The sequence below is a fragment of the Gigantopelta aegis genome, chromosome 8, assembly GCF_016097555.1.
Source record: "Gigantopelta aegis isolate Gae_Host chromosome 8, Gae_host_genome, whole genome shotgun sequence".
Classification (NCBI taxonomy): domain Eukaryota; kingdom Metazoa; phylum Mollusca; class Gastropoda; order Neomphalida; family Peltospiridae; genus Gigantopelta; species Gigantopelta aegis.
The window spans coordinates 47,346,479-47,374,428 of record NC_054706.1 but is presented as its reverse complement, the minus strand read 5'-3'; the positions used below and the strand labels follow the sequence as shown (position 1 = coordinate 47,374,428).

General features: G+C 37.8%; 1 protein-coding gene across 2 annotated transcripts; it reads left to right on the top strand.

The window, feature by feature from the left end:
- Positions 1–84: 84 nt before the first annotated feature.
- On the top strand, positions 85–26,148 carry LOC121378748. Of its 2 annotated transcripts, XM_041507040.1 has the most exons (3): positions 3,632–3,808; positions 13,939–14,801; positions 25,466–26,148. In XM_041507040.1, the coding sequence occupies exon 2, from the start codon at positions 14,106–14,108 to the stop codon at positions 14,751–14,753; it is 648 nt and encodes a 215-aa protein (XP_041362974.1). In that variant the 5' UTR covers positions 3,632–3,808; positions 13,939–14,105; the 3' UTR covers positions 14,754–14,801; positions 25,466–26,148. The 2 variants fall into 2 exon arrangements, with proteins under 2 accessions (XP_041362973.1, XP_041362974.1); XM_041507039.1 differs by lacking the exons at positions 3,632–3,808; positions 25,466–26,148 and adding an exon at positions 85–440 and having other exon boundaries at positions 13,939–15,107.
- The last annotated feature ends 1,802 nt before the right edge of the window (positions 26,149–27,950 follow it).

The following is a 27,950-nucleotide window of genomic DNA, read 5'->3' as shown; positions in this document are numbered from 1 at the left end:
CACGATAATGAGGATATCATTGTTGAATTGTGGGCGGAACGACCGTCCTTGTTCAATATCGAGTGTCCAGAGTACATGAACAGGAACAGCAAGGGTGCAGTTGAGTGACGTCACGAAAGCACCATCACTTGCTAGCAACTGCATTGGTATCAGAATTGCGCCTAAAATGGCCTTTCAACAACAATGTATGTAGGGAAAAGATCACTATTAGACCTCAGCAAGGAAAAGGAAGGGTTAAATATAAGGGTTAAATGTGCGATAGTCGGCGATAAAAATCTCCTGTCGTCGCCAAGTGTGCGCACTGGTCTCCTAGTGTGCGGTCTCCGGCGACAAAAATCTCCACTTGTCGCAGCGTGTGCTGCATGCTTTAGTGTCGACAAGCAACAACATTAAACCCAACGTAGTCACATTCTGTATGGGAAGCCATGGCGTTTATTCAGGTTTGTCACGTTTTAGTGCATCAACCCAGAAGCGGCGTCTGATCTCTTCTTTTCGAAATTTATAAAACGATATATTTTTTTTACACCATGTTATGATTTATGCAGCCAACTGCACAACTTGTTTCAGCCATCTTGGCCGTTAACTGCTGTAAATGATCGACCAAAGTTGCCTCAATTCACTATCAAACCATACATAACTAAGAAAGCGCTTCACCGCGTCACATGATAAACAATGGCGGTCAGGGGTCGAAGTACCCGTATGTTCGGTTCCGAGAATATGTTTCTATATAGCCTTAGAGGCTGTAACATTTTTATTAATATCAACAGGTCCGTGGATTTTTGTATGTACCTTGCCAGCCTGGGGGACACATGCCATGAAAAGCTCTTTCTCCCAGCATATTGGTTTAAACAAACACACCCTCTAAACCTGGCCGGAGTACACCCATTTTACAAAAAAAAACCTCTACTTTTGCATGGGCCGGAATTACTACAAACACGTCTTCAATGTCAACAAGTTACACATGTTTACAAACTACGTGCTCTTCCCTGTCACTTCAGTCAAATAGTTGCCACTTCAAAGCTGTGTGCCATTAAATAATCAGTCAAACAGTAGACTACTTGCGCGGACAAATTTCCGCACATTTGACAAAACACGAACACAATGACAAAAGCACATACAGACGCACGCACGCGCGCGACTGAGCGTCATTAAAACATGCTGTATGTTTTAGGTTTTGTTTGTAAGTAGCTTAGGATTTGAAATATATGCATTGTGGAACAGCAAATACTTAAAATCGATAAATACTGCTTGGTTATGCACTCAATAATAACTACCATGTTTAGTTTTTCTTTAGTAAAAAGGAATATTTTGTTTAACGACGCACAACACATTTTATTTACGGTCATATGACGTCAGACATATGGTTAAGGACCACACATATATTGAGAGAGGAAACCCGCTGTCGTCACTTCATGGGCTACTCTTTTCGATTAGCAGCAAGAGGTCTTTGATATGCACCATCCCACAGACAGGGTAGTACATACCACGGCCTTTGATATGCCAGTCATAGTGCACTGGCTGGAACAAGAAATAGCCCAATGGGCCCACTGACGGGGATCGATCCCACACCGACCGCGCATCGAGCGAGCGCTTTACCACTGGGCTACGTCCCGCCCCTTTTTCTTCATTTGTAAAAAAGAAAAGTTCTTCGCTTTGCTCATAAACAATTTAGCGCGTTGTAACAAATATAATGTTATAAATATTATCTCGTAAGATATATCGTTTATATATTACAACAGACTTTGATTATACTCGTAAACTAAACGATATCGCATGGGAATTATGGGATACACTCATTTTCAACTTGGCACTCATTATTATTATTATTATTATTATTATTATTATTATTTAATCAGCAAGTCCTGAACCCCATATGACCCAAGTTATATATACTTTCTACCAGAAGTGAACATCTTATCCATTTTTGTTACATATTTGCCCCCATGATGGTCCGTGTTCATTAAAAAGAAAGAAATGTTTTATTCAATGACGCACTCAACACATTTTATTTACGATTATATGGCGTCAGACCACACCGGTATTGAAAGCGGAAACAAACAGGGTAGTACATACCACGGCCTTTGATATACCAGTCGTGGTGCATTGGCTGGAATGAGAAATAGCCCAATGAGCCCAACGACGGGGATCGACCCCACAGCGATCGCGCATCGAGTGAGCGCCTCACCACTGAGCTACGTCCCGACCCCTGTGTTAATTAAAAATACACACAACGTATGTTATTTTAGCGTATTGGCCCGAGATGCGTTGGATTGGAGCGGACGTCATTCACGTCCGATAACTCCAATTTGCGATCTCATTGACTGGTACATTAAACATGCACAAAAACCCTTGTTCAACACCCTCACCCCTGTAATAGCCACTAAGCTAGTCCGAACGGACATAGCAAGTGTGGGTCTTTCTACATGTATGTCCGAAAATGGTTACATTACCCTATATATAGCTGGTATTCAAAACTTGTGGCACCATGTTTCAAAATAAATCTTCCAACGATAACCTTCAAAACTTTCCCCGCAATTTTAAATTTGCTAAATAGAAGGAAGAAACTGGTCCTGCACATTAAGACAAGTATTGACTTAATGTGCGCCCTGTACTACTACTGAGCATATGCCACCGACTTTAAAAGTATTAACCGCGGAGCACTGGTTGGAGTGTAACATAACTAAAGAGCACATTGATTTATTAATCATCGGCTATTGCATGTCAAACATTTATTAATTTTGACATTTAGTCTTCAGAGAGGAAACCCGCTACCTTTTTTTCCTATTAGTAGCAAGGAATCTTATATGCATTTTTTTATTAGTAGCAAGGGATCTTGTATATGGCAGGATAGCACATACCACGACCTAATGAAATAGTCTAATGGGTCCACCGATGGGGATCGATCCTAGAACGACCGCGCATCAGGCGAGCGCTTTTCTACTGGGCTATGTGGCGGCAACGTCTTTCTTTTTCTTTTTAACATCTCGACCAAGTGTCGAAATAATCTTTGTGACACCCAACAGCCGATGTGCATTTTTGTGCTGGGGTATCGTTAAACATTCCCCTGCGCGTGCTGTAACCTCACCGTGGTGCAGGGGTGTAACATTCTCTTTGACAATGACCAATACAGCACAATTTAAATTTTGAGTAAAAGTCAGTATCTATCTGTGATATTTTTATTTTTGCACAGTTCTTTACACTGTTTTTATTTAAATCTTGAATTTTTATATTGATGTTGATCATCACTTTATTTATTTGCATTACCATAGTTTGACACCCAATAGCCGATGTATTTTTCGTGCTGGGGTGTCGTTAAACATTCATTCATTCATTCGTTAAACATTCATTCATTCATTCAAATAACCATATCATGCACGTTAGCGACCAAATAACAATAGCCCAACATATACATGTAAATATACATGTATAAAAGTCTAAACAAATACTTCCGTTCCTGGGGAACTTGAACCAATATAGATCCACATCATAGACTTCAAGTCCAACATATACATGCATATAGCCTACATGTATAACATATTTCAGTTCTTGGGGAACGAACGAATAAAAATAGATCCACATCATGGACTTGTAATTATACTTCTCTTGTGGATACGACCGATAACAACACAGAACGGACGTGTTCTAGTTAGTTCAGTTTAACTTTATTTTCGTGCTTATATCCCACTGAAGTTCAACCAAGCTGTCCTGGGCACACACCCCAGTGTTCTAGCATTTAAAAGTTAACAAACAGCAAAAACACATACGGATGTACAGTTCCTGAGTTGTTTGTGATGGCATCGTGGGTTGAGTAAGTTCTGTCTTGTATCACTCTCTACCGCTTGAATCGTTAGTGAAACAATGTTAAAACGTAATATACAAACATGAAAGTCTAAGCATGCTAAACGTAAGTTTCGCTTCCTTATTTTATCACCATATCATTTATCAGTGGTATTCTACATGAACGCGTTAACGTACATGTTTATGTGTGTATGCGTAGGTATATAATTTGTATGTGTATGTGTGTGTGTGTGTGTGTGTGTGTGTGTGTGTGTGTGTGTGTGATATTATGATACCTATTTATATTGCTAAATATATATATTAATATTTTTTAAAATCCACCCCAATAAAAACACCAAAGGCCGTGGTATGTGCTATCTGGGATGGTGCATAGGTGATGAAAAGGAAATAAGAGTTGAACATCAGCCAGCTCCTATTGTTAACGAGGGATCCTATTGTTATCGAGGGATCCTATTGCGTGGTCTTCTATTGCATGGGCGTGGTGCAATACTGGAAGTGCCCATCGCGCTATAAATAGATCGCGCGTCACCCCAGTCGGTTAGGCCTAATAAGGTCACCGTTATTAATGGTAGTGTTTGTTATTACTAGTATTGTACTTAATCTACTGGAAATTAGTTCATACAACGCTTGTTTAACGAACAGTGGTTTAATATTATATTTTGTTTGATGTATAGACAACAACCACGATTTCAAGTGAGAAGAAAGTTTTTGTGTAGGCTACTCAATCGAGGTCACATATTTAGCTACTCACCACAACACATCTGCATTGTTGGATGAGTCTATTTCGGAGGGGTGATTTCAGTTTTATTGCTATGTAGTTAGAAATCTTTTTCGGGTATGATCGAACCTACCACCCCTCTGATTACACGAATTGGTTATCAGTCATGTTATCTATACTATTTGTAATAATTATAAAATGAGCATGTCCATTCTTGTATTTTGAATGTACAATAAAGAGTTAGGTTTAGCGTCATTGGGCCATTTATGATCGGATCGCCAATCAAGACATATCAACAGATAGCTCTCGTGCAGAAAACATCTGGAGATACCGACTTTGTTGATTTTTATATTCGCCAGTAATACATTTTTAAAGGTAAATTAGATCGTATAGGTAACTGAGACATTTGTTTCTATAACGTGGAACAATTTACTAATGACGGAAAAACGACAATTTCTGAATAACGTGAAGACGGCCGAAGCGTTAGATACATGGGCTAATGCAAATCATTACTCTGATGACGAAGAAGTCAACATGAAGCGGATCGAGTTACTAGCAGCAAACCTTTCTGGTGAAAAGACTGGATTATCTTCAAAACGATATGACTGCAGTATGTGTTGCAAAACATTTACTTTAAGGAAAAATCTATTAAGACACAACAGGTCTATACACATGAGAGAAAACTACAAGTGTGAGCAGTGTGGAGTCTCCTTTAATCGTCATGATAAATATATTACACACACACGTCAGCATGGTGTCAAGCGACCGCGGACCACACAATCACCTGTGTCAAATAAACGACTGTGTCTTCACTCACTAGAGAATACTGAGAACAGTATCACAAACACTGCTGTACCCGCTCGACTGGCTAAATGTAACTGGTGTGGACATTTTAAGTGTTTACTCCCCGGAAAGCGCTTTTGTGAAGCTTGTTCAATGAAAGGTCGAGAATGTAAACAGTGTCACCGTCCACTTCCCGAGAGATTTTACAGCCAGCGGGTCAACCAGTGCGACACCTGTGTGAGGCGGCGTGAAAGATATGAAAACAGACGAAATCAAGTCGGAGCAGGACGTGTGGAAGCGCTTGAGGGAGCGGTTTCAACAACTACACTTACACCTAATCATGCAAATGATGTTGACATTTTACAGTTCTTATCAGATGAAGAAGCAAATGTAGATAGAATTCTGCATGAGTTTTTGTTGCAAAAGAAAGGTATGAAGTGGTTCTTAACATTAAAAATTAAATTGATTAAATATGATGAAAACAACGAAAGCATATTAGCTGAACCTGTGCTTAGAAGTACAAATTTTTTAACAACCAATATTTCTGAAATAGATCAACAAATAGCAGAAGCATTTCAAAAATTGTACACATCATCACAGGAGTTTCAAGCTGAAGGGAGTGGGTGGGCTATCGATCAAATCATACATTTGGAGGTCAATACAGCTGAATATGTTCCATTAAGTGGTAGCAGCTATATCCCTCTTCCAAAAGTCCTGACTAAGAAGAAAGCTATCCTCAATATTCAGAACGAAGACCAAAAATGTTTTATCTGGTCCATATTGGCAGCGCTTCACCCAATATCTTTCAAGGATAATGCTAACAGGGTAACGAAATACCAACCTTATGAACGTGAGATTCACCTAAAAGGTATTGACATGCCTATACCTCTCTCTCAAATATCCAAATTTGAAGATCAGAATGAGATATCTATCAATGTATTTGGATACGATGAGAAGGATGGGGTATTTCCTATGCATATTAGTAATGTTGAAGTGCATAGAAAAGTTGATTTATTACTTCTTAGCCAGGGAGGGCAGCGACATTTTTGTCTGATCAGAAATTTTAGCAGGCTCATGGGAGACAGAACAAAATACAATGGACAGACCTTTTATTGCAGACGATGTCTGCATGGTTTCTCTAGGCAAGATTTGTTAAGCGAGCATAGACCTTACTGTACTCAACACAGTATTCAAAAAGTTAGACTACCTTCAGAGGAAAAGAAATGGGTAGAATTTAAAAGTGTACACAAACAGCTAAGGGTACCCTTTATCATCTACTGTGACTTCGAATCTGTTACCAAACAAATTAGTGGTTGTAATCCATCCCCAGGTGTGCCACATACCACACAGTATCAGAAGCACGAACCTTCTGGTTTTTGTTACAAAATTGTTGCTTCTGATTCAAAATTTGACAAAGCAACTGTGGTCTATCGGGGAGCCAATGTGATAAAAAACTTCATAGAGTGTCTCTTGAAAGAAGAAGGTGAGATAACTAAGCTTTTAGAAAATCCTGAGCCAATGAATTTAACAGAAGAACAAGAGAAGTTATTTCAAAAGGCTGATAAATGTCACATTTGTCATGGTAAATTAGGAGAGGATCGAGTCCGTGATCATGATCACTTGTCTGGAATATTCAGAGGTGCTGCTCATAAAAACTGCAATCTAAACTTGAAATTTAAAAAGAAAAATGGAAAAAAGAACGAGCCTGATAAATTCTTTATACCTGTTGTATTTCACAACTTGAAAGGGTATGATTCACATCTGATTATAAAACAACTGGATAAAACCTACAGAGGTCAAATAGATTGTATTGCTAACAATATGGAAAAATACATATCTTTCTCACTGGGCAATTTAAGATTCATAGATTCACTTCAGTTCTTAAATACATCTTTGGATACACTGGTAACAAATCTAAAAGCAGGAGGTACTGATTCATTTAGACACTTAAAGCGGGAATTTAGCTCTAACAAGATTGATTTACTGCTGAGAAAAGGGGTTTATCCCTACGATTATATGGATGATGCATCAAAATTTGACCTTAACCATCTTCCGTCCATAGTGGACTTTTATAATGTATTGAAAGACAGTCATATTTCACAGAGTGATTATGAGCATGCACAAAACGTCTGGTCCAGGTTTAATCTGAAAACAATGGGAGATTATCATGACTTGTACATGAAAACGGATGTCATTCTTTTGGCTGATGTTTTTGAAAATTTTAGGGATTTATGTCTTCAGTACTACGGTTTAGACAGTGCCCATTACTACACTTTACCTGGGCTTGGATGGGATGCCATGTTGAAGATGGGTGATGTCAAGCTGCAGCTACTCACAGATTTAGATATGCATTTGATGGTAGAAGAAGGTTTGAGAGGTGGAATATCTGTGATTACCAAGAAGTATGCTAAAGCCAATAATCCCCATCTCCAAGATTACAACCCAAGTGATCCAACCACGCATCTTATTTACTGGGATGCGAACAACCTGTATGGTTGGGCTATGTCTCAGTCACTGCCTGAGAGGGATTTTGAGTGGGTAGGTTCCCATGATCTGGAACACTTGGATGTAAATACTATTCCAGACAATTCTAATGTTGGCTATATTTTGGAGGTAGATCTCGAATACCCTAACAACTTACATGATCGTCATAACGATTACCCTCTTGCCCCAGAATCCATGACAGTCACAGATAATATGATGTCTCAACACTCTCAAGAGTTAAAGAACAAACTATGTATTAGGGGAAAACCTGTCAAAAAGCTTGTTCCTAAGCTCAACGATAAACACAGATATGTCCTTCATTACAGAAACTTGAAATTCTATCTAAAACAAGGCTTGATTCTCAAGAAGATATACAAGGCTATAGAATTCACTCAATCTCCTTGGCTAAAACCCTATATCGACTTCAATACTGAAAAAAGAAAAGCGGCCAAAAATGAAGCTGAGAAGGCCTTTTTCAAATTGGCTAATAATTCATGTTTTGGACGAAGTATGATGAATGTTAGAAAGCACGTTCACGTCGAACTGGTCAACACCAAAAAGCGTTTGAGAAAGCTATGTTCAAAACCAACATTTGAAGCTTTTAAAATTTTTAATCCAGACTTGACGGCAGTTCACCTGAAGAAAGCTTCTCTTTATCTCAACCAACCACTCTATGCTGGCTTTTCGATTTTAGACATGTCAAAAATACTCATGTACGATTTTCATTATAACTTCATTCAGAAGAAGTATGGTAACAAAGCCCAGCTCTGTTTCACAGATACTGATTCTCTTTTGTAAGAGATAGAAACGAATGATATTTACACTGACATGCTGGATCATTCTCACTTATTCGACACCAGTAATTATGATCCTACCCATTTGAACTATTCTAAAGTCAATGCTAAAGTCTTGGGGAAAATGAAGGACGAGTTAGCGGGTAGTATTATGGAAGAGTTTGTAGGTCTTAGGGCTAAAATGTATTCGCTTTCCTATGATGGGAAAGATAAAATGACAGCCAAAGGTGTCAGTAAAACTGTCATAAAGAAACAGCTGAGACATTCTATGTACAACCAGTGTTTGTTTGATCATGTTCAGCTTCGACACGAAATGCGACAAATTCACAGTCAGGGTCATCAGCTTTACAGTGTCTGTCGAAATAAAATCAGCTTAAGTCCCTTTGATGACAAACGCTATGTTCTAGAAGATGGTATTCATACACTGGCACATGGGCACTACAAAATTGAGTTAACCTAAGTTTACAGAACCACTTCATTTCTTTGTATAGTATTTTGTTAAGCATATAATTGAATATTGTATTACTGTCAACACGCTTGGCAAACATGTATTTGTATAGATGTGCTGTGAATAATTAACTGCATATGCGAGGTTACACACACCTTATGAAAAGTAAGAGTGTGTTCTTTTGAACATGATATATGATGTTATATGTAATAAATGTAAATATATATGAATTTTATGTGTTCAATACATCCTGACTTTATGTATATTTGTGTATTTATTTAATATAATGAGCCAATAAAAATGCTGAAATTGACTGGGGTTTTCTTATTCTTTATTTACATTGAAATTATAACAAAACTCATAAACTTTATACTGTATAATATTTATTTCTTCACTCATAGGCATATTTCACATGTTAAGGATTGAGGGAAACTCCCAACAGTATCTTACATATGAATACACACAATGCATTTTACAACAGAGATTAATGTTTATTCAGCGTCTGTGTCAGTGTCATTATCACTTTGTTCACCTTGCTCACTGACTAACTCCTCAGCCTCGGATATATCCACATGCGATAGTATGTCTTTTACAATGGGTTTCATCCACAATTCAATCTTGGTAGATAACATATCAGGATCTGTCTCTGGGTCCATTGTCTTGACTTTAGCGATAATGGGTTTAAAGAAGGGTGCCTCACTAAAATAAGTCACAAATTGAATAGCTTGAACCATTCTCTTCAGAAAAGTGTCTTTCCAACATTTTTCCAATTTCTTTTCAATCCATCTTTCAGACTTGCCTTTATCTTCAAACGTTTCTCGTTTTGCTTTAATGCGTTCTTTGCAGTTTTGCAAGGTTAATCTCCACATCTCTGTTAAACCAGCAGCTTCCCATTCTTTGTTATCAACTTCGGAATTATTCACATCAGTGTTCATCGATTTGTCATCCAGTGTAGTTCGTTTTCTTAAAGGCTCCCCTCCATTTTCTGGACACCAGGTTTTTACATGACGTTGGAGATCATGATTATTCTCAAAAATAACACCACAATCGTCACACGAAGGCATTTCTGAAGTATCTTCACGCTCACTGCAATTAAATTCACTGCCAACGTTAGGGTATTCACCTGCAGCGTTGTGTGTGATGTTCACAGGTGGGGTGATACTACTCGACTGAAGCAACTCTCGAGTTGATGGTTCTTTTATAGATTGTTGAGAAACGCTGCTATTAGTTGTTAGAACATTAGGTTTAAGCCTTTCATTTTCGGAAGTAGAAGGTCGTAAGTCAATAGTCAGATTCCCATAAGGTTGTTGAACAGCTGCTTCATACACAGACATAAAACGATCAGTACTGTTGGGATAAATTCTTCTCGCAAACAAGTTCACCTGTTGTCTGTCCACTGGTGAATTAAACAAAGTCACAAAATGAGAGTTCAGAGCAATGTCACGTGATTCTTTGCTTCTCGGAAACAAATTTTGAAGTAGTAGAAAATTAATTACATTCTTGTGATGTGAGGTTCTTGTAAACAGTTGAGAAATACGTTTGTCATCCTTGGCTTCGGTCATGTGATCATCCAGAATTAAAACATTGTTGTTGCGTGCATCAAAGAAAGTATCATCATGTAGGTTGTAGGGGATACCTTTCACAAACTGAACCTGGGGTAGGTTCTCACGAATAGTATCATAAAGGGGCTGCCACTCGGTGTAACACCATACAATGTTGTTAGGTGTTGGCTTGATGAGTCCACTCTTGAGAATATGATACATAAACATAGTCTTGCCACATCCACTCGGACCCACGGAAACAGCATTGGAAGGTATGGTAAACTGAAAAGGCACTTCTTTTTCAAGTGGACCTGATATCTGTTGACCTAGCGGTGGTGGTGGTATTGCTGCTGCTGCTGCTGCTGCCGGTGGTGGTATCGCTGACGCTGTCAGTGGTGGTATTGCTGCTGCTGCTGACGGTATAGATGCTGCTGCCACTGCTGCCACTGGTGAAAAAGATTGTCTTATTTTGTCATGTTTAGTCCGTATATGACGAGACAGGTCATGGGGGCCAGACATATTTTTTAATGCAAATATGACACTGATACATCTTTTAAATAGGTGTTGACACCATGACATCGGAAATCATAATGAATACTAATTGGTTGTTTCTCCCTTTATAGTCACATCTAACTTCGAACATTGGTGATCGATTAAGAAGTGTTGCTATTTATACTTGCTGAAGATCTGTTTCTGGTATCCAACTATTGAACTTTTTAGGGTAGCCCATCCATTTGACAAACATTTCTTTTTGTCCTCTTCTGTTTCTCCTCTTGAGCACCTTCTCCACTTTCCAAATGTTATCATTTGTTTTGATGAACTGCTGTAACTCATTTTCGTAGAAGCTACCTTCAATGGGGTTATCCGCATAATCGTTCAGTTGGTAGATGGGAATTCCATCTCTATAATATCTCCTCTTTATTATAAATATTTCTTCAGTCCATTTTTCTTGATAATCTCTTTGAAAGGTGTATTTCAAATGAGAAATTCTCACTTGATCCCCAACCTTAAATTTAAATAGTTTCTTTTTTGACTTTGTTTTCAAAGGATCGATGTACTGCTCTTTCCACACCATAGCTTCATTTTGCTCGTCGATGTCTGAAGGTGATCGCTGATTTAATGACCTGTGTGGTCTATGATTGTAACCATCCACTAGATCTTGTAGAATATCCAGGTAGTGATAAGTCTGTTTATAAGTAAAATATCTGTACATAGCAACCTTTAGAGTTCTTATTACTCTCTCGGCATAGGAAGCTTTAGTTTCATTTTGGGTAAAGTAATAATCTATGCCTTTGTCTTTCAAATAGGATTTTACCTTTTTGTTATTAAATTCACGACCTTTATCCGATCTTATGATCCCTGGGAGAGGTGCAGTAGCAAAATTCTTCTTTAGTGCTTTAATGACGGTCTCGAGTGTTTTGTTTTTCATGGGTTCGACCCATAGATATCTTGTAAATACATTGATAGCTATCAGCAGGAATTTCACACCATCATTGTCCAACGCAAGATTAGACACATCAGCTAAGTCAACATCCCAGCGTGCATTCAGTCCACTGGCCACGAGCCTGTTTCTCTTGAACTTGTATCGTAACGTTCGTTGAAGTGAATAAGCATCTTGTGAAGCGAGCCATCGTTTTATATGGTTTAAACTAATATCAAATTTACCTTCCTTTTTCACAATATAATACAGTTTATTTACTCCCGAAAAGGATGCTGGGTGTTTTGAATTGAAGTAAATTTCAGACAAATATTCGTTCCACCCTTCAGTCGGCATGGTTTTAGATTAAATGAAATAAAAGCAAAATGCTGCTAATATTTATACTGAATGTAGTAATTTGCTTACATTACAATGTTGTCATATCCGCGAGGCACCTTTCAAGCAGTTCACAATAAGGAAATACTCTATTCTATAGCGTGACACTTTTAACGGGTATAGTGAGAAACATGCTACATGACCTCGTTATCTGTGAAGCCATTGTCAAACAACATCAATATAATAAGCAGGTTCAAAGCATTGCTGACATGGTGTGGTCAGTTGCTTGCATTTACACAGCGACGGTATCAGACCTAGCCAGTTAGGGCGACACGTACTTTATTTATAGAATAATAAGACATGCGTACTGATATGACACTGTTCTAATTATCTAATTAAACAATATCAAACACAATGAGCAAATTACAATCACAATGACCCCAACCGGTGGCGAGTATTTACTGTAGAGTGACCCGATCGACTGGGGTGACGCGCGATCTATTTATAGCGCGATGGGAACTTCCAGTATTGCACCACGCCCATGCAATAGAAGACCACGCAATAGGATCCCTCGATAACAATAGGATCCCTCGTTAACAATAGGAGCTGGCTGATGTTCAACTCTTATTTCCTTTTCATCACATAGGCCTGTAAAGATCACTTGCTACTAATGATAAAATGTAGCGGGTTTCCTCTCTAACACTATGATACAATTACCAAATATCCAAATGTCCGTCTATCAATAACGTTTAGTGGATGCGATTACGAGCCATAATTGTTCGGTTGCAATTTGGTTGTTTTCTTTTGTGATTTCATTTTAATTGTCTCAGAGATCGCTTTATTAATTATTTCAGGGATATTATAATTCGCTTTTATCAACAACAAGGCAACTTTGTTATATAAACAAGATAGCATACAAAACCAAAGTGTTTAACGTGCACATTCAGAGCAAGCTGTTGTAGCCCACGCCTGTCCTAGGCACTTGGAATGAAACATAACTAATGCTATTTATAAAATATTATTAAATTTATGTTTATTAGTATATAATTACAAACTTTCCGAATTTATACGATTTACTGTATTCTGATTGGCTGACGTCACTAAAAAACCAAGCGTTATCCTTCCATAAACCTCATAAAAATACGTCATCACGGAAGACCAAGATCGATTGGAACTATTTTTAGCTGGATGGGCGAGAAGCCCAATGACCCAGTTCGGTGATCGTTTTAAAAATAGAACAAGGAAGGGACCTGTTTTCTCGATTAAAAAAAAAGAGGGAAACTGGATGAGATATTCATGTTATAAAAATAAATAAATTACAATATATTTTTTATTTCTTTTTATTCTGTTGAAAAAACCCCCCAAAACATCCAATAGTATGTATACATGTATTCCTACGCTTATTTACAGAACATGGCTGACGGTAAGAACAAAAGAAATTATTTTTGAGTGTTTTAAGGTACACTTCTTGTACTGTTTGTAATTATAAGAATTGTTTCTCATTTTTTAGGAATTTATCGATGTATAAAAGTCACATTTGTGACTTTTATACATCGATAAATTCCTAAAAAATGAGAAACAATTCTTATTTATTTCTCTGTTTTTTTTGTTGTTGACAGAACGATAAAGGCAGGCACAGAGCTGGTGCAAGCAACTGGATTATTTGCTGGTGCTGTTCACCAAACGGTTGACCTGATCAAAAATACAAATTCTTCAAACCCAGCCAGAACGCAAGATTGCCAAAGCTTCAGTGAAACTCAGAACCAGACACCAACCTTGCAAGACCATGATGATCAAAGCATCAGTTATAGCAGGAATCAACATGGTGCTGAACACCAGCGTCACAGACGTCGTGAAGATCACGGGCACGCGAGTCAATCACACAGAGACTTTGGGCGTGATAGAGATGTCTCTTCAGACGAAGATGAGACTGGCTCTTCAGACGACGATGAGACTGGATATAAAGGTCAAAGTGGATGGCACGATCGACAAGGTCACGGCGGCCAGTCGCATTCCGGTCGCGGACATTACAGAGGTGGCCACCACCAAGGTCACGGCGGCCACCAACAAGGTTACGGCGGCCACCGACAAAGTCATAGCGGCCAGTCTCACTCCAGTCGCGGACATTACAGAAGCGGCCACCAAGAAGGTTACGGCGGCCACCAAGAAAGTTACAGCGACCACCAACAAGGTTACGGCGGCCACCACCAAGGTCACGACGGCCACCATCAAGGTCACGGCGGTCGAGGAGGACATCGCTCAGGTGGAGGGTTTGAAGAGAGAGGCCGTTCTGGACATGGATCTGGTGGAGAACATCGAGGTGGGAGAGGACGAGGAGGTCATCAGAGGTCAAGGCCTAGAGGAGGTCGAGGTCATTATCACCGGAACTAAAACAAGATCTAGAGGAGGTCGGGGACATCATCATCGGAACTAAAACAAAATCTAGAGAAGGTTCGGGGCAGTATTGTCATCGCAAGCCAAGGTATAATTCCTTATAACTAAGTTACAGTTTGTAGTAATACGGAATGGTACATTGGCTTGTGAATATTAGCAGAACTAAATTTCTTTCATGTGGTAAAAACTCGGTAATATTAGCAACCCAACTCCGGACGAACAAAACTGCCCCACCCTTCCAATTCGTTTTGAAAATGTGAAGTGTAATGTGTAGTAGAAATGACATGGCAATTTCAGTAGTATGAACATGTTAATGTTGTTAGTATGAACATGTTAATATCAATATCATGGACATGTTAATGTGAAACCAGCAGGTATGTCGAAGTGGGGTGTCCAGTGTACTCATTTTTTTTTGGGGGGGGGGGGGGAGGGGGGAGGGGGGGGCAACTATGTATGTATCTATACAATTTAATAGTTTAAATAAAAGGATGAATGGGATCGGGGGGGGGGGGGGGGGTAATGGCTTGCTCGCTTGAAGTGCTAACGACGCAGGATCGAACCACCTCAGTGGATCCATTCAACTGGTTTTTTCTTGTTCCAACCAGTGCACCACAACTGATCAAAGGCCGTGATATGTGCTTTCATGTCTATGGAGAAGTACATATAAAAGATCCCTTACTGCATTAGAAAAAATGTAGCGGGCTTTCTCTGATGAGTCAGAATTACCAAAATGTTTACATCCAATAGCCGATGATTAATTAATCAATGTGCTCTAGTTGTGTCGTTAAACAAAACAAAATTTGAAAGGGCTCGCTTGATGCGCGGTCGGTCTAGGGTCGATCCCCGTTGGTGGGCCCATTGGGTTATTTCTGGTATCTGCTATCCTGTCTGTGGGATGGTGCATATAAAAGATCCCTTACTACTAATGGAAAAATATAGCGGCTTTTCTCTCTAAGACTATATGTCAAAATAACTAAATGTTTAACTTCCGTGTGCTCTAGTGGTGTCATTAAAAACCCCACACGTTTTATAAACCAGTCAAGCGAACATTTTTCTTCTCGGTCAGCACATGAGCCGAGTTCAGCCAGACGGAACAGAAAAAACGTTCGATAGACTGGTTTATGCGCTTCACGTCAAACAGAATGACCACTTCGGGAACCAGTCAAAATAATTCGCAAACGGCTGGCTGAACTTACTAGTATATAGGGATGGTGACATTTAATCAGCAAATAGTCATTAAATATAGCCACCAATCACATTTATGCTTTATACGCTATTCGTGTGCTTTCCAATACTACATTCTACCTTCCCTACCTCCTCCAACAATTGGGCAGGGCTTCTAGATTATGGTAGCCCCACTCCCATGGCTAGTGATATTTAATGGTGGGCTAGTAAATGACTACTATTGTCATGCCCGACGGCTGGTGAAAACAACTGGTCAAATATTGCAGTTAAGTCTATAAGATTGCATCAGGATGCATAGCAAATCGAATAAAAAATGTATTAGACAAACTTATTGCAAGTGATCAAACTGGTTTCATAAAAGGTAGATATACTGGGGAAAATATAAGATTAATATACGATATATTGCAGTAAACAGAAGAACAAAATACACCTGGTATGTTATTATTAATAGATTTAGAAAAGGCATTTGACTCTCTTTCTTGGAAATTTATCGAAAAAGCGTTGGAATTGTTTAATTTTAAAATATCTATTAAAAACTGGATAAAAACCCTCTATAACAATTCAACTTCAAGAGTACTTCAAAATGGATTTTTATCAGAAAGCTTCAACTTAGAACGTGGATGTAGACAAGGTGACTCTCTCTCACCATATATTTTTTATTATATGTGCAGAAATCCTCGCAATATTAATCAGAAATTCTAAAAATATAAATGGTTTAAAAATTAGTGGAGAGGAATTCCTCTTATCTCAATATGCAGACGACACAACCTTTATTCTAGATGGATCTCCCAAATCCCTTGAGAATACCTTAAAAATCCTAGATGTGTATGCTAATGCTTCTGGTTTGAAGATAAACTATTCGAAATCGAAAGTCATTTGGATAGGCAGTAAAAAGTTCTCAAAAGAGGTTTATCATCAAGTAAGATGGAAATTAGAATGGGGTGCAGAACATTTTGAATTGTTAGGAATAAAATTTTCAGTTGACCTGATACAAATTACTACAATTAATTTTGAAATAAAAATTAATGAAATAAAAAATTTCATAAAACTTTGGACAACAAGAAAACTGACTGTGTTCGGTAGAATAATTGTTTTAAAATCCTTAATTATTCCCAAATTAACACACTTATTAATTTCACTGCCTAACCCACAAGACAAAATGATAAAACAAATAGATAAAATGTTTTTTTAACTTTATCTGGCAAAATAAACCAGACAGAATAAAACGCGAAGTTTTAACTCAAAGTTACTCAAATGGTGGCCTTAAAATGCTAAATATCTTGAATTTTATGATAGCTTTAAAATCCACCTGGATTAGCAGACTATTTTCAACTAACGCAAAATGGAAAACATTTTTTGAAGTTACTACAAAATTATCTGTGCAAAAACTTATTACGTGTGGGGTTTATTTTATCAAAATACAAAAAAAATAAAAATAAGTAACTCTTTCTGGGAAAATGTTTTACATAGCTGGTGGCTAATTCAACAAAAACTAATTCCCGAATGTAAAAGTGAAATATTTAGAATTAATATTTGGTTTAATAGTAAAATAACTATTGACCACAAACCTATATATTATGAAAACTATATTAAAAATGGAGTTATATTTATTCAAGATTTAATGGATGAACATGGTAGATTTTTAACCTATGAAACATTTAGATTTAAATTTCACATACATTCAAACTTCTTAGAACATGCATCTTTAATCAAAGCAGTTAAAACCTTTATGCACTGCACATTGTCAAGTATCAACAACCAACAGGTTAACACCTTAAATCCTATATTTCCTTTTAAATTGGAGTTATTTTTTAAAACTACAAAAGGGTGCAAAGAAATGTATAATATTTTAAACAAATCGACAATAGTGCCAACTTCCCAAAGAAAATATTAGAATTTAGGTTTCATACTATCATTACAGGAGTGGGAAAAAGTGTATAATTTACCATTTATATGTTTAAAAGATACAACTTTACAGTGGTTTCAATATAGAATTCTACATCGAATAATCACGACAAACACGTTCTTATATAAAATAAAATACACAGAATCAAATGTTTGCGATTTTTGTCATAGACAACCAGAAACATTGGAGCATTTGTTCTATGACTGCTCTGAAGTCTTTCTTTTATGGAAGGAAATTGAACAATGGATTCAGGACAAAGGTGAACATACACAACTCGATAAACAGACAGTCTTGTTTGGAATCATAAAGAGGGAAAAAAGCAAGATGGTATTTATTAATTGGCTCATTATCAATGTTAAATACTATATATATAGATCTAAAATGCAGAAACATGGACCTAACATATATGCTTTTCTAAATATTTTAAAAGATAAAATAGAAATTGAAAAATATATACTTCTAAAAAATTGTCAATTTCAAGAATTTGAGGAATATTGGGCACCTTGGTCCAGATACCTAGAAACAAGACATGGCAATACAATGTTCTAGAGGTATTTCAATACAAATATGTTTTCTCTTTCGAAATTAAAGTATTTAATTCACTCTTTCTTTCCTTCTTCCTTCCTTACCTTCTCTTTTCTCCCTTTACCATTTCCTTCAAATCTTTCCTCTACCTCTATCTTCACTGTTAACCCCACATATTAGTGAACTCCATGTTTTCATGTATTCATGCTTATTAATATTATTATATTGATTTGAATTACACTATATTATATATATAAATAATGTTCATATGTACTTATAACATGGATGTAAGGTAGTGAAATCAGCGCCCCCAACCCTGACACTATCATACTTGTGTCTGGGGACAATAAATTTAAAAAAAAAGAAAAAAAAAGAAGAAAAAACAAAAAGTCTATAATATTTTGTAAATATGAATATCCTACCCAAACCCCAATCCCACAATGTTAGTGTGTTTTTTTTGCTCTATCTCCCTCTTTAGGGGACATATCTCATTATTACTATTATTTTGTAAAATTGTATTAACTTAAAATAAAGTAGGGTTAGTGAATTTTTAATCTTGTGTAGTAAATGTTTAAAATCACTGATCCCAAGGCTAGTGGATCTTATAAAGGGTCTAGAAGCCCTGAATTGGGTAAAGCCATTTACACGGTCGCCAAATAGTTCCAATACATACGAGCGGAAATATATGACCAACCGTAATGCGTAAAGATATCGCACATAAAACACACAAAGCCATTTACACGGCCGCCAAAGAGTTCCAATACGTACGAGCGGAAATATATGACCAACCGTAATGCCTAAAGATATCGCACATAAAACACACAAAGCCATTTACACGGCCGCCAAAGAGTTCCAATACGTACGAGCGGAAATATATGACCAACCGTAATGCCTAAAGATATCGCACATAAAATACAACAACAAAAAAAACCCGAAAAAAAAAAACACCCGAAAAAAAATAAAACCGATAAAATATAAGCTATTATCGTGTAGTTGCATCGATTTGTATGTTGAACGTGAACAGAACGGTGACATGTTAAATGTTAATGCATGTAATTGAAAAAACCCCTGTAACTGGGCTCTCTTTTTAAAGCAACATCACATTGTCATCGCAAGACGTCTTGCAATGCACTTCAGAATTGCAAATCTGTGAGAATTTAGTGAATTAGGCCCATGGTTGTAACTAAATAAATATTATATTCTCCTTGTTGTTTGTTATTTCATGTTAATATAGTTATAGGTCTAAGGAGAGCGACCAATACCAGTCATGGGAACTCAATGACCGTGGATCTATAAATCAGTGTGCATTAAAGTACCGGCTTCGGTAATGTTAAGTTAAAATTCTGTTTCTTAAAAAAGAAAAAAAGAAAAAAAAAAAGAAAAGAAAAGAAAAGAACGGTCGAATCGATCACTACCTGATGTAAAAGATAACCTGAAATTGTCTTGTCTGTGACACACAAGTTAACTATATGCAAAAGGGCCGTAAATAGGTTTTCGTTGGAAAAGGCATTTAAATTTATTTTAAAACTCTTTTTTTCGGGATATGTAAGAAATAGAATACAACATTCGTGTACGTTAGATACCATTATCTTACAACTCGTTGTTTAAAAACGTATTCAACTCTCTTTTGCTTGTTAGGTACATTTAAAACAACTCGTTATGAGATAAATGGTATCTAACGGCCATTCATGTAGTTATATTTATATATCAAAAGCCGTGGTATGTGCTGTGCTATCCATAGGCTATGTTTATAAAATATCCCTATCTGATGTGGCAGCGAGTTTTCTCTGACAAATGTTATTGTTCGAAATAGCCGTTGTTAAAAATTTTCCTTTCCACGATGTGTGGATAATTTAAAGTTTGCTTTTATTTAACCACACCACTAGAGCACATCGATTTTTAATCCTCAGCTATTGAATGTCAAACATTTGATACTTGTGACATATAGTCTTAGAGGAAACTCGCTATAGTTTGCAATTAGCAGCGAACGATCTTATATATATATATATATAATTATTATATATGCACCTTTCTACTGACATGACAGCACATACCATTGCCGTTGATATACCTGTCGTAGGGCATTGGTTGGGACGGGAATGAATCCATCGATGAGATTCGATCCCATGATCAAATCACCTCAGGCGAGCGCTCTACTAACTGAGCTACCTGGCAAGTTCAATTTGTTTGATCACACACCGATCAGTTATTTATTCACAAAACCAGGACCTCAGGGGCATATCGAATGTCCTCTATCGCTCACCTGTTTATATGTTGTCGAGGGAGGGCTAGAGGACACTCGAGAACTTATCCAACAGTTTGCTTGGAAGTGTAACCAAAAAGAGGGGCCTGTGAGTTTAGAATTCACAACAGTGTCTTAATTGTGCCCTTGGATTTGCATTCAAATTTGTTTAATAAATGTTGTCAAACATTAATGTGATAAAAAAGACTCACAAGTGTGTGGGTGTGTGGGGGGCACGTGCCCCTCTCCCCCCTCCTCCCGTTTCCTACGGGCCTGATATTGATATAAACAATAATTATGCAGTAATGTTTCCACCCTTTTGTTTACTATTACCTTCATTTCGTAGTTCATTTCTTTTATTTCTTGGCAAGCACATGCATAATAAATCGCGTTTTCTCTTTCCTGGGGAATTTTCGTTTATCTGATAACTAGCTGAACTTGACCCGAATCACAAAACAAAAATCCTAGTTTATAAAAAAAAAGAAGAAAGAACTGTTTTATTTAACGACGCACTCAACACATTTTATTTACGGTTATATGGCGTCAGACATATGGTTAAGGACCACACAGATCTTGAGAGGAAACCCGCTGTCGCCACTACATGGGCTACTCTTTCCGATTAGCAGCAAGGGATCTTTTATTTGCGCTTCCCACAGGCAGGATAGCACAAATCATGGCCTTTGTTGGACTAGTTATGGATCACTGGTCGGTGCAAGTGGTTTACACCTACCCATTGAGCCTTGCGGAGCACTCACTCAGGGTTTAGAATCGGTATCTGGATTAAAAATCCCATGCCTCGACTGGGATCCGAACCCAGTACCTACCAGCCTGTAGAGCGATGGCCTAACCACGACGCCACCGAGGCCGGTCTCCTAGTTTATAAATACACATTACCGTTAACTGATGTCATAACATAATATAAGTACAACGATAGCCTATCAGGCGCATGTGCAGGGAATTATCCAGTGTGTTAGCAGACGGGTCCTGACAGTGGCGAGCGAAGTGGATTTCGAATAATGTTCTCCCGGAAAAATATACAAAAAACCCCCAAAACAACCCCCTCCCCCCAAAACAACAAACAAACCTAAAACAACACCCCCACCCACCCCGAACGCCCCCCCCCCCCCCCCCCCCCCCGAAAAACAAAACATTCCACACACAAGAACATTCGCTGAGCGTGGGGGAATTTGGGTGATTTGTCCCCCACCCCCCCCACCCTCCCCGCACACCCGTGTGTATCGGCCATCAATACAAATTTTAGGGTCAGGGTTATTACCAATACATTGCTAGCGACAAATCACAGTTTTTATCTGTCATAATAGCTTCGTTTATTCAATAAGTTACGGGTGGGATATTATCATATCACATCTTAACACACATTACTTTGGATTTCTCAGTAATACAAATGTAATAGTTTATAAACTACTATTAAGTAGTAAATCACATTATTTTGATCTAATTTTTAGCGGTGGTGTAATTCAAGACAAAAAATTTACATTTCAACGGAAAAACGAATCAATTTGTATTGTTAATATGCCTTTTTCACACCGAGGGGCGGTACGTAACCCAGTTGTAAAGCGCTCGCTCGATGCGCGGTCGGTCTGGGATCGATCCCCGTTGGTGGGCCCATTGGGCTATTTCTCGTTCCAGCCAGTGCACCACGACTGGTATGTCAAAGGCCGTGGTATGTACTACCCTGTCTGTGGGATGTTGCATATAAAAGATCCCTTGCTGCTAATCGAAAAGAGTAGCCCATGAAGTGGCGACAGCGGGTTTCCTCTCTCAATATCTGTGTGGTCCTTAACCATATGTCCGACGCCATATAACCGTAAATAAAATGAGTTGAGTGTGTCGTTAAATAAAACATTTCTCTCTTTCTTTTTTCACACCGCCCCTTTAATACACGACTTATCTGAAGGTTGTCTCACATAATATATAAAAATAGATCCTCACCATGGCATTATCTTCCACTGGGCTAAGCAAATGGGAAAACCCCATTGTGTTATCAACATACTGGCATTGCTCAAAACAAACACCACCACATATACAACTGTAGCTCCAAGATAAGCTGTTTGTGATGGCTTCCATTATTGGGTAAGTACTGCCCTATATTTTATTACCTTACTATTTTATTCGTTTAGTAAAACAATGTTTTTATATTTCTAACAACTTTTATATGTAAAAATATTTGTATACACAATGTATATGTAAAAATTTTCAAATAGGACGTACTGAAGTGTGACCTCCCCCCCCCCCCCCCCCTCCCCCGAAAATTAAATTGCTGCGAAAATATATGTGAGTACGTTGGGTAATGGATAGTAGACTGCTTAAAATACTTCTGTGTGTACATAGTTTTCAAACTTTGGTTATCTTACAAATATTAAGACGACAAGAAACACATTGAATATACAGACACTGATATTCTAAACAAGAAAATATATTTAATATGTGAGTATATTCGTAGAAATACTTTATTAGTCGAAAACATCTTACAATGCAGCAAACTCAGGAATGTCCTTTTAACACAGTGTCTTAATGCAGAGTATGACAAATATTTTGAAAAGTCACTAGCCACAGGGCTAGTGGGTTTGTGAAAACCACTAGCCCACCAAGATAAAGCACTAGCCCAAATTCCTGATCAATTATAACTGGATTTTTATATAATTTGTGTAACATTACACATTTATGAGTATAACAGTAAAATAAAACAAACACTTAAATCATGTTGTAACTTTCAGTTTTTTGTCGTGTCGTACGTTTTGTCTTTTGTCAAGTGTGATCCATCGTCATTGTCCCGTTTTCGTTTTTGCCCTTCCCCCGGGGAAAAATAATTGAGCAAACTCTTGGTTGGTATCTAAACACACTATCAAAATAATTAAATTTAAATGAGGGTACGACAGTGTGATACACGGTAATAGATGGTTCAGTGTATTTGGTAGTTGGTTATATATTTAGGGCCTACTATTTATGTCGCCAGGAACGGTGATGCCAAATACAGGGCATTATCCCGTGTCAGACCGATATCAAAGAATATAACGGCGACATCTAATCCGTTGTTAATTGATGAACAAAAAAGGTATTATAAAAGGGATTATAAAAGGGATTAACCTGTCGTCGCGATTGGTGATTTCCAAGTTCTTAGCCTAAAACATATGTGCGAGATTAACTACCATGTGACGTGTCTAACCAATCAAAACACGCATGTCATTAGACTTTATTTCCTGTGCCAGAAACTTGAAAGGGAAAGGTAAACAATACATGCTTTAACTGTAACGATGTAGAGATAGCATGTTACTGCAGTTTGCAGACCTAGATCAAGTGGATTATTATTATTATATACTGATTGCGTTGTTGATATTATTCGATGACAAACGTCACAATCAAATTTATTAAACGAAATTTCAGCCGAGAGAAAAAGAAAGAAAGGAAAAAAAAAAACACGATCGAGCGATGACAAGAGGAGGGGGGAAACCACTAGCCCGCAGGGGCTAGTGGTTTTGCGTTTCTCACTAGCCCGAACTTAAAAACCACTAGCCACGGGCGTCGGGCTAGCGGATTTGTCGAACTCTGCTTAATGGTGCCCTTGTTTCGGCATTCAAATTTGTTTAATGAAATCTTTAATTTCAATACTGACGCTTAATTTCGTCCGGTTTTACTTCTTATATATTTTTTGGCAAGCCCATGCATAATAAACCATTAACATTGCGTTTCTCTTTCCTGGAGAATTTTTGTTTCACTGAACGTGATCCGAATCACAACACTAAAATCTTAGTTTATAAATACACACAACGGAATTACCGTTAACTGGTGTCATACCATAATATTACTACTAATAAATGCAACTATAATCTATCGGGCGCATGTGCAGGGAATTATGCAGTATGTGTGGGGCGCGGATCCAGACTTTTAAAGTTAAAGTTTGTTTTGTTTAACGACACCACTAGAGCACATTGATTAATTAATTATCAGCTATTGGACGTCAAACATTTGGTAATTCTTAGAGAGGAAACCCGCTACATTTTTTTCATTAGCAGCAAGGGATCTTTTATATGCACTTTCCCACAGACAGGCACGCACATACCCAGTGGCATATCTAGGGAAAATAGCGCTTACGGAAGCACTGAAACTGCGCATCTGTCCAAACATCTGACACCCATCTTTTAGATAACTTTACCATCATGTCAGCTTGTCTGACTTTAGAAGATTGTTTCCCAGTCCCAAGCATTGCTTAAATTTTGTGAACAAAATGTATCTTAAAGCACGCTTTCAGAACTTCCATTTTCTTGGCTATAGGATGAGTACGAGTTTGCTACTGCAAAAAAGCCACGTTTTTGTTATTTTGTGTGATTCATTTTTTATATGGTAATTTTGCAAACTCAAAAAAAAAAAAAAAAAACCCCATGAACTGCCTAACTTCGTATCATATTTTCTTGTTAGGTTACCCATGTAGTTTCTACATGCCAAGTTTCATATTTGTATCATCAAATGCACGATTCAATGCAAAAATTGTCATTAGCCGCTTCACTAATATTAGGGACACAAAACATATAATGGTTTAATGTATCGATGGCATGCTTTTGGCTAAAGGTTTTGTTTTCTAACTTTGGCACTCATAAGTATTAGACTATGCGCAAAGAAACACATGGTCTACATTGCCAGGAAAGCATGGGCTACTCCTACCAGTTGTCAGTCATGGATCTTTCACAGACAAAATACATATTTACAACCTTTGATATATTAATAAATGGGGTAGGGGCTGAAATATGAAAATAATGAACTAGTAGAAAGGCAATAAATAACAATGATAAAAACCCCATAAACAAACAACAACAACAACAACAACAAAAACACATTAAGCTTATGTTTATTGGCTTTTGTTTCTGTTTTGGAACAGAGCGGTGGTAGCCTGCGCAGAGATTGTGCAAGCAACAGGAATGGTGGTTGGTGCTGTTCAGCAGACGATGGACCTATTTCAAAACAAAGACTCCTCAAACACAGATACAACCCATGACCAGACGTCATCTGTGAAATACCATGGCGACGGAAGCAGTAAACGCCATAAAGATCATGTGCAGAAGAGTCACAGTAACAGGCGACATCAGTCGGGTACGGAGCACCAGATTCACCACCACAGAGGTCAAGATGACAGCAGGCACTCGAGTCGATCCCCCGCAGACCACGGGCGTGCCATAGGTTTCTCTTCAGAGAGAGGTCAGGCTGGATACCGAGGTCATACTGGATATCGTGACCAGAGTGGATGGCAAAGTGGACCAGGCAGAGGCGGCCAGTCACACACCGTACGGGGGCAGTTTAGAGGTGGCCACCACCAAAGTCAGGGCGGTCGAAGGGGAGGTCGCACTGGAGGAGCGTCAGAAGAGCAGATTCGTTCAGGAAGTAAATCTGGTGGGGAGCTCGGAGGTCAGAAGGGACGAAGAGGTCAACAGGGCTCGAGATCTCGAGGAGGCCGGGGACATCATCACCGGAATTAGATCAAAGTTTTTTCTCCAAAATCTGGTTTTGTTTGGTCCTAATGTTAGGCCCAAAACGATGTTTTCTATAAATAAAACTTAATTTGCTTATCTTCGTTATTTAACACTCCCTTACCAAAGCTGCAGTGTACATGATTAAGAATTTCTAACTAATCTGGCAAAATAAAACAAAAAGAAAGGAACCTACATGCAGCAAAACAAATGTATTGTACTTTCTGCTATATTGATGACCTCGTAGACTTCGATAACATTACATGACAATGCCAGCAGTTCACCTTCCATTGATTTATCAACCAAAGTTAAAAATAAAAGGTCGTGTATTAAAGGGGCGGTGTGAAAAAAGAAAGAAAGAAATGTTTTATTTAACGACGCACTCAACACATTTTATTTACGGTTATATGGCGTCAGACATATGGTTAAGGACCACACAGATATTGAAGGAGGAAACCCGCTGTCGCCACTTCATGGGCTACTCTTTTCGATTGGCAGCAAGGGATATTTTATATGTACCCAGTCTAATTAAAATTAGCTCCACTATTACATGTGGATCTAACAGCAGCCCGTTAGAGCTCATGTCCAGTTGACCTTTTATTCGACCAATCAAAACGTTACTTGCAAAATGATGCCAGTGACTTGAATATAATTTGAAAACATTCGGGATTATGCCGAGGATATACGAAATGATTCGGTGAATAACGAAGTATGCCGGAAACTAATTGCAATATAAAAGTTTATATAAAATTAGTTTCAAGACGGAAAATAAAACCGTGATGTTATAGCCATAAAATTTGTTTATACTAGTATACAATCCAGAGTTTATTACTGCACTTTACCCCCTTTTTTTCAATGTTGAAATAGACCAACAAGTTCGCCTATTGCATAAATAGTCTCGCCCGATATTTTTAGAATTCGTATGCTTCCGAATAAAGCTATAAAAGGCGAAGTGTAATTGGTCGATATTTAAATTGTTATTTATAGATGAAATGTCACCTGTTGGTCACCTGTTGGTCTATTTCAACATTGGAAAAACAGGGAGAAAAGTGCAGTAATAAACTCTGGATTGTATACTAGTGTAAACAGATTTTATGGCTATACAATCACGGGTTTTTTTTCGTGTTAAAGCGAATTTTATATAAAGTTTTATATTGCAATTAGTTTCCAGCATGTTTCGTTATTCACCCAAATCATTTCGTATTCTCTCGACATAATCCGGAATGTTTTCAAATTCTTTTCAAATCACTAGGTTTTGATTGGTCGAATGAAAGGTCAACTGGACACGAGCTCCAACGGGCTGCTGTTAGATCCACATGTAATAGTGGAGCTAATTTTAATTAGAATGTTGGTTTTCATAAATATGTTTCTTATTAAAGTAACTGATCATAGTTTGGAGGTACACGTACGGTACTCTTTCTGTGCTAAGGTTATAATAAGCAATTGCCAAAAATATTTAACATATACCTCGCGTCAATACATTTAACTCCAGTTGTGTGCTAGAATTTCATTATCTTAACAAATAAAATTAAAAATAAAAACTTAATAACAAAAATACAATCTACAAAATAGTCGAATATCATTATTTTAAAATGCCAATTTGTAAGTTCCAGATGCCAGGAAGACGCGTTTTAGGCTTACAGAGATTTCAAGTTTTCCTGGGAAGGGGGCATGCCCCTCCATCCCTATACAAAACTTGGGCAACTTCATTTCCATAAAGCCCCAGCAAATACCTAGTCGAAATGATGGCTATAGGCCTGCGTAACCACGTGTGCTGAATGTATTTTGGTAGTGCTGTTTCATTTCTGTTTCTGTAAGTTTCATAGAAACTGACATACAATCAGAAATTCGCGATAGAAGCAAATACACATAACCTAAACACATAATTTTTTAACACAA